Consider the following 14,797-nt stretch of genomic DNA (forward strand, 5'->3'; position numbering starts at 1 on the left):
TTTTATGGCCAGCAGGCTCCCGCTCATGTTTCGGCCCTTTCGAGGAGGCCCCACCTTTGGGGGGGGGTGGAGGAAACAGGCAGGGGGCAGCCGGGGGCAAAAGGGGCTTGCTGGGATTATAACAAAGGGTTGTGCACCAGGGAGTATTGCCATTTCTGGCACGATTGCTCCGGGTGTGGAAGAAGACACGCTTTGGTCAATTGTTGGGGCAGCCAGGGGCAGCAGCAGGGCTCACAGCAGTGGCAGACGGGAGGTTTTAAAGCAGGGGGTCAGCAGCAGCAGCAGCAGCAGATGGGAGGGGGGCGAGGGGCTAAGGGGCCTGGGCCCAAGGGCTCGTACTCCGGTTAATGTGGATAACTTGTTGGCAGCCTTGCAGGGGTATCCGGAGAGGGAGGCTGCGGAGCGGTTGCGACTGGGGTTTCTAGAGGGTTTCAGACTGGGGTATGAGGGGCCAAGGGTGAGAAGGTGGTCTGACAATCTAAAATCGGCAAGAGAGCACTCTCAGGTAGTGCAAGACAAGCTTGATAAGGAAGTGCGTGAGGGCCGCATGGCGGGTCCCTTTCAAGATTGGCCTTCACCTAATTTAATTGTGTCACCCATTGGCGTGGTGCCTAAAAAAGAGCAGGATCAGTTTCGTCTCATTCAACATTTGTCGTGGCCTGAAGGAGGTTCGGTGAACGATTTCATTGACGAGCGGGAGGCCGCTGTCTCTTATTCATCTGTTGACGTAGCCATGTCACTGGTAGTGACCGCGGGCGCAACAGCAATGATGGAAAAGTGTGACATAAAGTCGGCTTTCCGGCTGCTTCCAGTTCACCCAGATGACTGGGATCTTTTGGGCATCCAGTTTGGCGGTCACTGGTATGTGGACAAAGCGTTGCCGATGGGCTGCTCTATGTCATGCGCACTTTTTTAGTGTTTCAGCACGTTCCTACAATGGTTGTTTACGGAACGGGCGGGTCACCAAGGAGTTATGCACTACCTAGATGAGTTCTTTTTTGTTGGCACCTCAGGCTCCGCGGACTGCCAGAGAGCTCTGGACAGTTTCCATGAGCTCATGAGGGGACTGGGCGTGCCGTTGGCACCGGAAAAGACTATGGGACCCAGCACGGCTCTTTCCTTCTTTGGAATTGAATTGGACTCACGGTTGATGGAAGCACGACTTCCGGCAGACAAAAAGCAGCAAATGTTGGGGCTGCTGGAGATAATGTTGGCAAAACATAAGGTCACGGTTAAAGACATTCAGGTGCTGCTGGGTCACCTCAATTTTGCTTGTCGGGTAGTCAGAGTAGGGAGGACTTTTTGTAGACGACTGTGTAGGGCACTTGCGGGGCAGAGGCCTCCGCATCATCATGTACGACTGTCAGCGGGAGTGCGGGAGGACTTGAGGATGTGGCAGTTTTTCTTGCGACATTTCAATAGCATACCTTTTATGAGGGAGGCTGACATGTTATGGGATGTTCAATTTTTTTCGGAAGCGGCAGGGAATACTGGATTTGGTTTGTACTGGCAAGGGAGGTGGTGTGCCGAGCAGTGGCCTGTGGAGTGGTTGGAAGGGGGCAGGAGCATTGCTTTCTTGGAATTTTTCCCTCTGGTGGTGGCAATCACACTTTGGGGGGAACTCTTGGCGCACAAGAAAGTCACTTTCCGAATTGATAATATGGCGGTGGTGCACATTGTAAATCGCCAGTCTGCCCGGGATGAGCAGGTTCTGAAGTTGTTGAGGGTCTTCGTGCTGGGGTGTTTGAAGCATGATATTGCTTTTCGCGCGGTGCATGTGCCGGGTGTGGACAATGACATTGCGGATGCTTTGTCTCATTCACAGTGGGGGAGATTCTGTGGGCTCGCCAAGGACGCGGACAGGACCCTGACCAGAATGCCGCACCAGCTGTGGTACGTAGGCAACACAGGATGTTGCAACTGGTTTTAGGGTCTCTAGCTCACTCCACGAAAACAGCGTATCAGGCAGCATGGGAGGAATTTTTGTGCTCTGGTGTACAGCGGCCTCTTTGGCGGCCAGACAGGAGGATGTGCTTCAGTTTATCTTGAACTTGGTGGAGAAGGGTCTCACGAAGGTCACGATAGCGGGCAAACTGGCGGGGATTGCTTTCGTCGGGAAATTATTGTGGGGCTATGCCCCCTACGCGGGGAACTTGGGGCTCGCATTTTGGAGGGTTGGGCACGGGAATGCGGACAGGCATCCCGGGTGAGGAATCCTTTGTCCTGGGAGCTGTTGGAAGGGGTGATTGGGGTGTTGCCTGGGTTGTGTTTTGATGTTGGGGAAGTGGTTCTTATCTCCACACTGATCTCCTGGATGTTTTTCGGGGCCTTTCGAGTCTCGGAATTGTTGGGAACTAAAGCAGAGCAGGGGCTGTCTTGGAGGGAGGTTTCTTTTAGTGCTGATAGAGTGCACATATGGCTGAAGAAGGCGAAGACGGATCAGAGGGGCAGGGGAAAATGGGTTTCTTTGCAAAAGGGTCTGGCTTCGCAGGTTTGTCCTCATCAGTGGGGTCTGAGGTATAGGTCTTTTCTGGTGCTTTTGGGGGTTTGGTCTTTGGGCATGGGGACGGGCGGTGTGTCAAGGCTTCACAGCTTTTAGTGGTACTGCGGAAAGTGTTGGGCAGGCTGGGGATCGATGGAAAGGCTTTTGGGACGCATTTGTTTCGGATTGGTGCAGCTTCAGAAGCTCACTCTAGAGGCTGGGAGCGAGGGGACATTGAGGTTGGGCAGGTGGTCTTCGGACTGCTATCAGCGTTATGTGCGCAGCGTACCTGGGGGGTTATAGCGCGTTTGTTTCCCTTTTTTCCTGTTGTTCATTCATGTTTCTCGTTGCAGGTTCGGTGATGTGTCCCCTCGCCAGGGAGATGTCCATTTGGATTGTCGGCCATTCTTTTGTGAAAAGGGTGCAATTCCAGGCCCGTTCAAGCTATTTTGGGGAAAGTTTGGGATTTAATAAAGATCTTTTTTCTGTGGGTTGGCGTGGTAGGGGTGGTATGCGGTGGAACGAGCTATTACAGGTTCTCAACGGGATTTTGGTGAGTGGTAGGTGCCCGGATGTGCTGGTACTTCACTTAGGGGAGAACGACATGGTCAGGGAGACAGGCTTGGAGCTTATGCATTGCATGAAGAGGGACTTGGCTTTGGTTAAAGCTCAGTGGGCTGGTTGTTCTATTGTCTGTACAAAAGGGGGTGGTGATGGACGAAGCATCAGAACCAATCAAACACTCACACCCAGTCAACAGATCTGGGTTTGATCCATCACCGTTCTTTAGCCCACTCTGCCACCCCAGTTCAGACATGGCCATATGCAAATCAGTCTGACCATGTGCCTCATGGGAACAGTCCAGCCCGAACTGCCAAGCCATGCCTTCCCTGGACCGGAAACAAGCTTCCTAGGACCGGTTTCTGGCATTTCAGCCGTCTTCAGCCAGGCTTGCTTGAATCCAGTGGCAAAGTGAGCAAGGGACTCACGTCTGAGCATACCCTGCCAACTTATGGCAACCAAAGCGGTACAAAAGGGGGTGGTGATGGACGGAGCATCAGAACCAATCAAACACTCACACCCAGTCAACAGATCTGGGTTTGATCCATCACCGTTCTTTAGCCCACTCTGCCACCCCAGTTCAGACATGGCCATATGCAAATCAGTCTGACCCTGTGCCTCATGGGAACAGTCCAGCCCGAACTGCCAAGCCATGCCTTCCCTGGACCGGAAACAAGCTTCCTAGGACCGGTTTCTGGCATTTCAGCCGTCTTCAGCCAGGCTTGCTTGAATCCAGTGGCAAAGTGAGCAAGGGACTCACGTCTGAGCATACCCTGCCAACTTAAAAATTCTGTGAAATGTGAGCAAAAACCCTGCACTTAACAAGTGGTTTACTGAAGAAAATAATTTGCTAATAACATTTTGCCCACACCATGCTCAACACCAGCTGCATCATTTACAAGGCCATCACAAACAGTACCTGCACTTATCTTGTAGGCAAGCTCATCATTTCTGGTGGTTCTCTGCACACCCGCAGCCAGGACATCAACAGACAGCAGATTAAAAATAATAAAAAAAGACAAGCATTGACAAAGCCAATAGGTCTTGCCTATGCAAGAACTATTGGCTTTGGCAATTTGCTTTAGCCATTATGTACACCAGTGTGGTTGCTGTTCAGCATGGCTAAAAGATAGTGGCGTGGGGTAGGGTAGATTGGAGTGGGGAAGATTAGGGTAGAGTGGAATGGGGTAGAGTGGAGTGGGGGGATTGGAGTAGAGTGGAGGTAGATTGAGGTGAGGTAGAGTGGAGGTAAATTGAGTTGAAGTGGAATGGGGTAGAGTGGGAATAGAATTGAGTGGTGTGGATTGGGGTAGACTGAGGTGGGGTGGAGTGGGGTAGATTGGTGTGCGGGAGTTGGATAGATTAGCATGGCCAATTGAATTGGAGTGGAGGTGGGTAGATTGGAATGGAGTAGATTGGTATAGAATATAATGGGGTAGATTGTGGTCAAATAGAGTGGGGTAGATAGGAGTAGGGTAGATCAGGAAAGAGTGGGGTGGATTGGGGGTGGGTGTAGTGGGATAGACTGGAAGGGGTGGATTATAGTATGGCAGAATGGAATGGAGTGGGGTATATTGGGGTAGTTTGGAGTGGGGTAGATTGGGGTGGAGTGTGGTAGGTTGGGGGACAGGGTAGATTGGGGAGTGGGGTAGATTTTGGAGGGGGCTAGAGTGGTGTGGGGTATACTAGAGTGGTGTGGTAAATTGGGGTGGGGTAGATTGGGGTAGTGAGTGGGTAGGTGGGATAGAGTATGGTGAAGTTTATTGGAGTGCGAGTAGATTGATGTAGATTGGAGTGGTTTAGATTGGAGTGGGGTAGATTGGAGTGGGGTAGATTGGACTGGAGAGGGGTAGATTTGAGTGGCATGTGGTAGAATGGAGTGAAATGGAGTAGGGTAGATTGGGAAGAGTGCAAAGGAGTGTGGTAGTTTGGGGTAGAGTGGAGTGGGGTAGATTGGAGTGGAGTGGAGTAGAGTTGGATAGATTGGAGTGGAGTCGAGAGTGCAGTGCAGTGAGACAGACTGGGAAGGAGTGTAGTGGGGTAGATTGGAGTGGAGTTTATGTGGAATGGGCTGGATTAGTGGAGAGGAGTGGAGTTGGATAGTTTGGAGTGACATTTAGAGTAGAGTGGGGTACATTGGAATGGAGTGGGGTAAATTGGACTGGGGTACATTGGAGTGGAGTGGAGTCAGTTAGATTGAAGTGGAGAGGATTGGAGTGAGGTGGATTGGGGTGGTTTGGAATGGAGTGGAGTAGGGTAGATGAGCAGAGTGGGGTTGTCTGAGTGGAGTGTGGTAGACTGGTGTGGAGTGGGGTAGATTGGGGTGTAGTTGATAGGGCTAGACTGAATGGAGTGGGGTAGAGTGGAGCAAATTGGAGTGGAGTAGACTGGAGTGGAGTGAGGTAGATTGGAGTGGGGTGGGTGGGGCAGATTGGATTGTAGTGGAGTGGATTGAGGTAGAGAGGGAGTTGAGTAGATTGGGTTAGTGTGCAGTAGATTGAAGTGGGGTAGATTGGGGTGGGGTAGGTGAATTGGGTTGGGAAAGATTGTAGTTGAGTGGGGTATGTGGGAGTGGTGTAGATTGTCGTGAAGTGGAGTGGGATGCAGTACATTGGAGTGGAGTGGGGTAGATCGGAGTGGGATTAGTGGTGTGGAGGTGAGTGATGTAGCATGTTGTGTCCTGGACTGAGTGCCATAGAATGGAGTAGTGTGGAGTTGAGTGCTGCGATATGTCGTAGAGTATTTTAAACTTGAGGGGCGTAGAGAGGAGTGGCATGGGATAGAGTGGAAGGGCATAGAGTGGAGTGGTGTAGTGTGGAGTATGCATGGTGTGGTAGCGCACTGCCATTACAGACAACACATTTTCAATTGAAATGACCATTACATTTCCACCAAAATGCGGTTGTACTGCACACAAATGATAATGTGTGCAAATGTCATCACCTAGTCAGGGGTGCAGCTTAGGGGGGAGGGGAGGGTTTGGGGTATTACACCCCCTCATAAATGTATCTTCTAGTACATAGTTGGGTACAGGTGCTTTGAGTCTGGCATGGTGAGGTGTCTGTCTGATTTTACCACAGATTTTTACATACACACAGACAAAAACGCATGCACACACTCTCTCCATTTCTGTTTTAAAGTTTTCAAATATGTTGGTAAGTTTACAAAATACTGTGTTTTCCCTCACTTAATACCCCTACCAATCTGCATTCCTTGCACTTTACCCTGTCCCCTAAGCCCCTCTAACGCGCCCTGCACCCATACAATGTATTTTTACATTATATGCCAGCGTGATGGTTGGAAAATCTGAAGCTCATACTCCCCCATTCTAACTGACCAAGCTACGCCCCTGCACCTATTGTATTGATGTGTTTTGATTCAAATCAAATATTTCTTTCCACCTCACTTAAGAATTGCACAATAAATGTGCTTTATTTGTACTAATTCTGACATATTCTGAAACATCAGCACAGTTTATTTTTATGTTGTAGTTTAGCTAAAGACAACTTGAGGACATTCAGAAAGCAGACCTAGGAATGCATTCCATCCATTGCTTACCATTGGCTTTGTAACTCACATTTTCTGTCTTTCTATTAGCTGGTTTTATTTGTTTTAGGCTGTCCAGCTTGAGATCGTCCCTCTAGTAGCCCAAACCTTATCTACAGTATCCTTTCGAGTGCTTCCTTTCTATAAACAGGCCTTTATGCTCTGCATTCAAAGACAGAGGTCAAATGGCAGGCTCCGTCTTCGGGTGAGCTTAGCGTTTACTTTTCCTTCTCTGACTTCAAAGTGAGAGACAGGATTTATGTGACAATCATGCAGGCGACTGTGGGTTATTATTCTGCAGTGTGGTGGAAACAAATATTTTAATATCATTAACACAAATTAATATACTAGGTGAGGACATTTCCATACATTATTGTTTGTGCGCTGTATACTTTTATCAGCTAAACTGTATGTCTGTGCAAGTGTAATGGTCATTTCAATTGAAGATGTGTTGTCTGTAATGGCAGTGAGCTACCACACCATGCGTACTCCACTTTACCCCACTCCACTATACTCTTCACCACTCACACTACGATACTCCACTCTACACTACTCCACACTGCGTCACTGCACTTTACAACATTCCACTCTACACCACTTCAGTCTATGCCACTATACTCTGTGCCCATGCACTCTACTGTGCTATGCACCACTGCACTCTTCACCACTCCACCCTTTGCCACTCCACTCCACAATCCTGCACTCTATGCAACTCCACTCTACACCAATATACTCTACTCTGTACCACTACACTCTACGCCAATGCACGCTATACCAGCCACACTACGCCACACAAATCTACTCTGCATCACTGCACTCTAAGCAACTGCACTCTATGCCACTGCACTATACCATGCACCACTCCAATCTACCGTGCACCATTACACTGTACGCCACTTCACTCTACTCTGAAATAATCAACTCTGCACCATTGCAATCTATGCTGCACCCCTCCACTCTACTCTGTATCAATCTACACCACTGCACTCTACTCTAACCACTGTACTCTATACCAATGCACTCTACACCACTTTACTCTGCATCACTGCACTCTACGACACTATACTCTACTCTACAACACTCTACGCCACTGCACTCTACACCAATGTACTCTACACCACTGCCCTCTATGCCACTCTGTTCTACTCTGCATCACTGTATTCTACGCCACTGCTCTCCACGCTACTCTACTTTGCACCACTCGACTCTAATGCAATCAACGCCAATCCACTCTACTATAAACTACTGCACTCTCCGACAGTCTACTATGAAACACTGCACTCAACGCCACTATACACTACTCCGCAACACTCTACTCCATGCCACTCTATTCTACTCTGCACAACTGTACTCTACACCACTGCTCTTGATGCTACTTTACTCTGCACCGCTCTATTCTACACCACTGAACTCTGTACCACTGCACTCTAAGCCACTCTACTCTACACTACTATATTCCACTCTGAACTATTCCACTCTATGCCACTGCACTCTACACCACTATATACTACCCTGCAACATTCTACTCTGCACCACTGTACTCTACGCCACTTTACTCTGCAACACTCTATGCTACTGCATTCTATGCCACTGCACTCTTAAGCCACTCTACATCACTGCACTCTATGACACTCTACTCTGCAACTTTGCACACTCCGCCACTTAACTCTGTAACTACTGCGCCATGCTATGCCACTTCGCTCTACGGCACTTCACTCTACTCTATGCCAATGCACTCTACTTTACTATACACCATTGCACTCTTCGCCACTGCACTTTACACCACTCCAGTCTAGGCCACTCCACTCTACCCTGCAGCACTCCACTTCACTCTATTCTGAAATAATCTACTCTACAGCACTGCACTTTGTGCCACTCTCCTCTATGCTGTGCCACTCTAGATGACTCTACTCCACGCCACTCTGCCCTAAGCCACTCTATAGCAAACCACTGCACTCCACCCACTCTACTCTACATCACTTTATTCAAAACCAATGCATGTAACCAACTATTTTGCATCACTGCACTCTACACCACTATACTTTACTCTGTAATACTCTATGCCACTGCTCGCTACACCACTGCACACTATGGCACTCTACACCATTGTGCTTTATGTCACTACACTCTACCCCACTCTATTCTACTCTGCACCACTGTACTCTACACCACTGCTCTCGATGCTACTTTACTCTGCACCGCTCTACTCTACACCACTGCACTCTGTACCACTGCACTCTAAGCCACTCTGCTCTACACCACTGTATTCCACTCTGAACTATCCCACTCTATGCCTCTGCACTCTACACCACTATATACTACTCTGCAACATTCTACTCTGCACCACTGTACAGTACGCCAATTTACTCTGTAGCACTATATGCTACTGCATTCTATGCCACTGCACTCTAAGCCACTCTACATCACTGCACTCTATGACACTTTACTCTGCAACATTGCACACTCCGCCACTTAACTCTGCACCACTGCACCATGCTTTGCCACTTCGCTCTACGGCACTTCACTCTATTCTATGCCAATGCACTCTACTTTACTATACAGCATTGCACTCTTCGCCACTGCACTTTACACCACTCCAGTATAGGCCACTCTACTCTACCCTGCAGCACTCCACTTCACTCTAGCCTGAAACAATCTACTCTACAGCACTGCACTTTGTACCACTCTCCTCTATGCTGCGTCACTCTACACCACTCTACTCTACGCCACTCTGCCCTAAGCCACTCTACAGCAAACCACTGCACTCCACCCACTCTACTCTACACCACTTTACTCAAAACCAATGCACTATACGCCAACTATTTTGCATCACTGCACTCTACAACTGCACTCTACACCACTATACTCTACTCTGTAAAACTCTACGCCACTGCTCACTACACCATTGCACACTATGGCACTCTACACCATTGCGCATTATGCCACTACACTCTACACCACTCTATTCCACTCTGCACCACTGTACTGTGTATGCTGCTGCGCTCTAAAGAACTCTACAGCACTTTATTCTACTCTGCACCACTGTACTGTATGCTGCTGCTCTCTACAGAACTCTACACCACTGCAGTCTACGCCAATGCACTTTATGCCAATGCACTCTACACCACTGCACTCTACATTACTCTACTCTGCAAGACTGCTCTCTAGGCCACTGAACTCTATGGACCAGATGTAGCAACATTACATTTTGCGAGTCTAAAAGAGCGAATTTTACTGATTCGCTATTATAGACTCGCAAAATGCAACGTATGTAGGAATCTGCTAATATTTTGAGATTCCTACACATTCCTTATTTGCGACTCGCAAATTGCGAGTCGCAAATAAGGAATTGCTTCCCAATCATTTCTATGGGCCAAGAGGCCCATAGGAATGAATGGAAATTGCGTGCGCAATTTGTGAGTACCCAATAGGTACTCGCAAATTGCGCACGCAATTTCAAGATTGCAAGGGTTCCTATAGGACACCCTGTTGCACCCCTGACATGTGCATGTGTGCACATGTAGCGCACATGGCACTTTGAAAAATGCTAAAAAGTTCATTTTTCAAGGTAATCACAAATTACCACCAACTTGAAGTTGGTGGTAATTTGCGATTCCTTACAGCAATATCGCAATTTGCGATGGCTACTAGAATAGCATTTAGGGAATAGCAATTCTCTAAATGCTTGCGCAAAATAGGGAATCGCAAATTTTGCGATTCCTTATTTTGCGAGTAGGTTTTTCTTACCTACATTGCACACAGCTAAATTGCGATCGCAAACGCTGAAATTCTGAGAATTTCAGCGTTTGCAATCGTAATTTAGCTTGATACATCTGGCCCTATGCCACTGCAAGCTACACCATTGATCTCTATGTCACTGCACTCTTCACTGATCTATTCTACTCTGCATCACTCTACTGTATGCCACTGCTTTCTACCCCACTGCACTCTAAGACACCCTACCATGTAAGACTGAACTCTCCGCCATTGAACTCTACGCTACTCTGCACCGCTGCACTCTATGCCACTACACTCTACACCACTCTAATCTACTCTGCTCCACTGCTCTCCATGCCTCTTCACTCTATGCCACTCTACTCTACCCTGCGCCAGTCCACTCTATGCCATGGCACTCCACGTCACTGCAATCTACGCTGAGCCACTGCACTCTACTTTGCACAACCCTACTCTGCACTACTCTACACCTCTCTACCATATGCGAAAACCTTCTACACCACTACACTATAAGCTACTGCACTCTATGCCAATCTACTCTGCACCACTGTACTTTATGGCATCCAATTCACTCTAGGCCACAACACTCCATTAAACTCTACTCCACTCTATGACACTCCACGCCACTCTACGCAACTCACTCTACGCCACTCCGTGTCACTTTATTCCACTCTATTCTACAACACACTACTCCACTCTACACCACTCCAATGCTCTATTCTACGCCACTCCACGCCACTCCACTCTGACACTAGCCACTCTACTCTATGACATTCCACTCTACTACACTACTCCACTCTATGCAACTCTACTCGACGACAATCTACTCCACTCTTCAACACTCTAGTCAAAGCAACACCCTATACGCCACTCTACTCTAAACCGCTCCACAACACTCTACTCCACTCAACTCTACGACGCTCTATTCTAAGCCCATCCACTCTACTCCCTCCACAACACTATGCCACTCGACTCTACACCGCTCCATGACACTCCACTCTACATCACTCCACTTGAAGACACTCAAAAACTCTCTACGCCACTCCATAACACCCCACTCTATTCCACGACTCTCTACTTCACAACAATCCACTCCACACCACTCTCCTTTATGTCACTAACATTTAGCCATGCTGAACATCCGCCAAGCTGGTGTACAATATGGCTAAAACATATTGGCAAAGCCACTAGCTCTTGCATAGGCGAGACCTATTGGCATTGACAAAGCTTGTTTGTCTTTTGTGTGCGCTGGGGAAAAAAACAATCACACCTTCTCCTCTTACATGGATGCTCTGCAGAATTATCACGTAAATTCTCTCACTTACAAGTCAGAGAAAGAAAAGTAAACATCAAGCTCCCCACCTCGGTCTTTGAATGCACAACAAATGTGACAAGATGAGAACAAGATTTAAAGCCTTGTTTACAGAAAACAACCTTGTGGAAGAATACAGTAAACAATGTTTGGGAAACAGGACGGATGAACTCAAGCTGGACAGCCTAAGGCAAATAAAAGTCAGCAAATAAAACGCCAGAAAATGTGAGTTACAAACCACAAAGTCATTGGTAAGCAACAGGCAGAATGCCTTCTAGGTCAGCTTTCTGAATGTCCCCAAGATGTCTTTAGAAAACCGATGCGACCTAAAAAACACAAGCCGGCAGGCGTTTTCTATCCATGCACACAGGATCTGAAACAACATCACCATATCCACGCGGACCGTTAACACTGCGCCAATCAAGGAAAGAGTTGAAGACTCACATTTTGTAAAGAGCACTACACCATAATGCATTAACCGCCCGCAACCAAGCGGCCTCTTTTATCACTTGTTGAGTTTATGCTCGTCTTTGACCATGTACCGCTCTCCGCTGCCTTTTGGCTAGGTCCGCACTATAGAAATGCCATACACATGCATACATACATTTGAAAGCTTGGAAATCGCCATGTCTTAGCCTCAGCAGCAAGAAGCTGCTGCTTATTTCATTGCTTTAAATCTGGAGAAACTTGTATAAGTGCTGTTTCCAAAAGTAATTTCCTATTTAAATCTAAACGCAAAATGACAACATGATTACAGGATGCTGTAACCCAATTACTGAATCACAGAGTTACTGCAAACGATCTGACATTCTCTTAATAAGGCGGAAGCGAGTTGCAAAGTGAAAGAGAGTGGGTTTTGTGACAGTAAGGCCATATCTCAACTACTTGAAAAGGTGAATTCCTATCAAAACATTTGCATTTTCCCAATGTGTAAGACACTTGAATGCATACATTTAGGCGGTACAGGAGTGATCCAATAACTTTCCATTATAACTCGCATTAAGTAAAAAAAACACAATTTTCTGGCGGCGATCCGCTCTGGGGTATGTGATGTGCATTTTGATTACTTGCTCAATAGATAGAAATACTCGCATCCATGAAACTATTTCTCTAGTTGGCACCAAAGTGGATTGTATTTTGCACAAAGATAATGTTAACCCTGTACGGAAATAATATGGAAGAAATGTTCCCATGGTAGCGGGGTTAAGGTTTGTTGCTTTATCATGAAAAAGGAGAGATGTTGATGTTTTTAGGCATACAAGGTCTGGGGTTAAAACAAACACGTGTTGATTTTAAATGCTTGTATATGGGCGGGTTAAGTATATTAGTATTAAAAGAAATTTCATTGAAAAAGTATACATTTTTAAATATGATTTGGGTTTTTGTATTATGTGTGGATATGAATTGTTTGTATGGCCTTTTTAGGCATACTAGCAAACTGTTAATAAAATACTGAAAAAACATTCTGGGATGTCCAACGTTGATGCATGATGGTAGCGTCCATATCAGGCTTTCAAAGTATGTACATTTACCGTATTATGAACCTAAGCAGGAATCACAGTCTGTCGCTATCCTGAAAATATGCATAGAGGTCAATCTCCTGAACCTATATTGGGCACCATGGTGTCTTCCGGTGGAAAGATAGAGCTGAGACACCCTCTTTACATCATTGAACCTCTCCTAAAAATTGAAAACATCAGGAGCTGCCGGATCCCAAAGCTGAAAGGAAGTTTAAGTTTCAAGCACAAGTTTTTATTAGAGATGTAGATCTAACAATGAGATTTACAATAGAATAAAGGTAGCAAAAATCACATGTACTGAGATGTGTAGGTGACCCCGGCCCTAAGAAAAGGGCTTTTCACCATGCAACACTAAGCATGAAGCTGAGACTGAGTCTCACACCTGGAGGATTCCCGGATGAGAGAACAGGTGGGAGATGCAGCTCTGGAGTGTATTCCGGGAGCTGCAGCACCGAAGCAAGCTGGCGGCCATTCCAACAATTCAATCTCATCTGGATGATGTCACCCGCCTTGGAATCATTTTCACCCTCTCAACCTGCCAAGCGCTTTCCATAGACTTCAATGGGATTACCAACCCTTCAAACCTTCTTTACACTCCAAACATGGTTCACCCCCTCGGTTTAAATGGTATCACCCTCCGCAAACACCTGACTTCACCCCCCCTGCAGACTGTTAATGAGGGAAAGCTATGTCCCGGGGCAGGGGGGGGGGGGGCTGCTGAAGCACTGGCACTGTGTTTACGAAATCTTAAATCCGTGGAAAGGGGGGGGGGGCAGTTTAAAAAGCGCTAAGGTGCCATATTAGTGGTGGAAGGCGCTATAGAAATGATAATGCCGTAACAACAGCCGACAATAGCAACACTGAGACAGTTTAAGATTATTCAGGCCTGAGATTTAAAGCATTATGTTATACGCTTTGATAGACTACAGGGGGCTTGAAATACACATTTCGGCCAGTTATGAAATACATTGTGAAATGTCTACTTACTTTTTTGTCCTTCTTGGGCTCGTAGTCCATGTCGGTCTCCGTTGGCTCTCTTCAGTCACTGCAGCTCTGCCCTTCCGATGCACCGAGGCCTTTCCGGACAGGGAAACTCCACCAGCCGCAGCCTGCCCTGCCCTGATATGGGGTGGGGGGGGGGGGGGGGGCGCTTCCCTTCCTGCCATTCTTTCGGGCATTGTAGGGGGACTGCAGGCGGCTTGTGACACCAGACATGGTAGCAGTGCAGTGCACAGGGGCCCCGGGCCCCCTAGGCCCCTCTGGGGTGTAACTGCAGAGGTAGTATGGGGGTAAGGCTGTGACCATGCGTGCACGTGGTACAACTGCTGCGGGCCCGTGTGTGTACACTCGGGGGGTCACGCACTATTTTGGACCAGGACACAGGAAGTGCATTGCAACAAAGATAAAACTGTTCAAAATACAGTTTCCATGGCGACAGGAAGTGCACACTCGACGCAGAAATACGATGCCCATCTGTGTGTGACATCCTTCCCAGCTGTCCCTCTTCAAGAGACGCATCCCCGCTGCAGAAAATAGTAGAAATGTCTGTTTTTTGCGGCTTGTATTTTCCGAAAGGAAAATTTAAACGTATCTGTCATTTTACTTTCACCTGCTTAAACTTTGGAAACTCTCTTAGGGTGG

The 14,797-nt window shown here is 47.5% G+C and overlaps 1 protein-coding gene across 2 annotated transcripts in view; it reads right to left on the reverse strand.

Moving 5' to 3' along the window:
• CCM2L (CCM2 like scaffold protein) overlaps positions 1 to 14,281 on the reverse strand; it is a 102,429-nt gene extending 88,148 nt beyond the window's left edge. For both annotated transcript variants that reach the window (XM_085619505.1, XM_085619504.1), the window contains exon 1: positions 14,144 to 14,281. In XM_085619505.1, coding sequence (XP_085475631.1) covers positions 14,144 to 14,173 — 30 coding nt within the window. In that variant the 5' untranslated portion in view covers positions 14,174 to 14,281. The remainder of the gene's footprint in view (positions 1 to 14,143) is intronic.
• Between the last annotated feature and the right edge of the window lie 516 nt (positions 14,282 to 14,797).

Source organism: Triturus cristatus, chromosome 7 (genome assembly GCF_964204655.1).
Source record: "Triturus cristatus chromosome 7, aTriCri1.1, whole genome shotgun sequence".
NCBI lineage: Eukaryota > Metazoa > Chordata > Amphibia > Caudata > Salamandridae > Triturus > Triturus cristatus.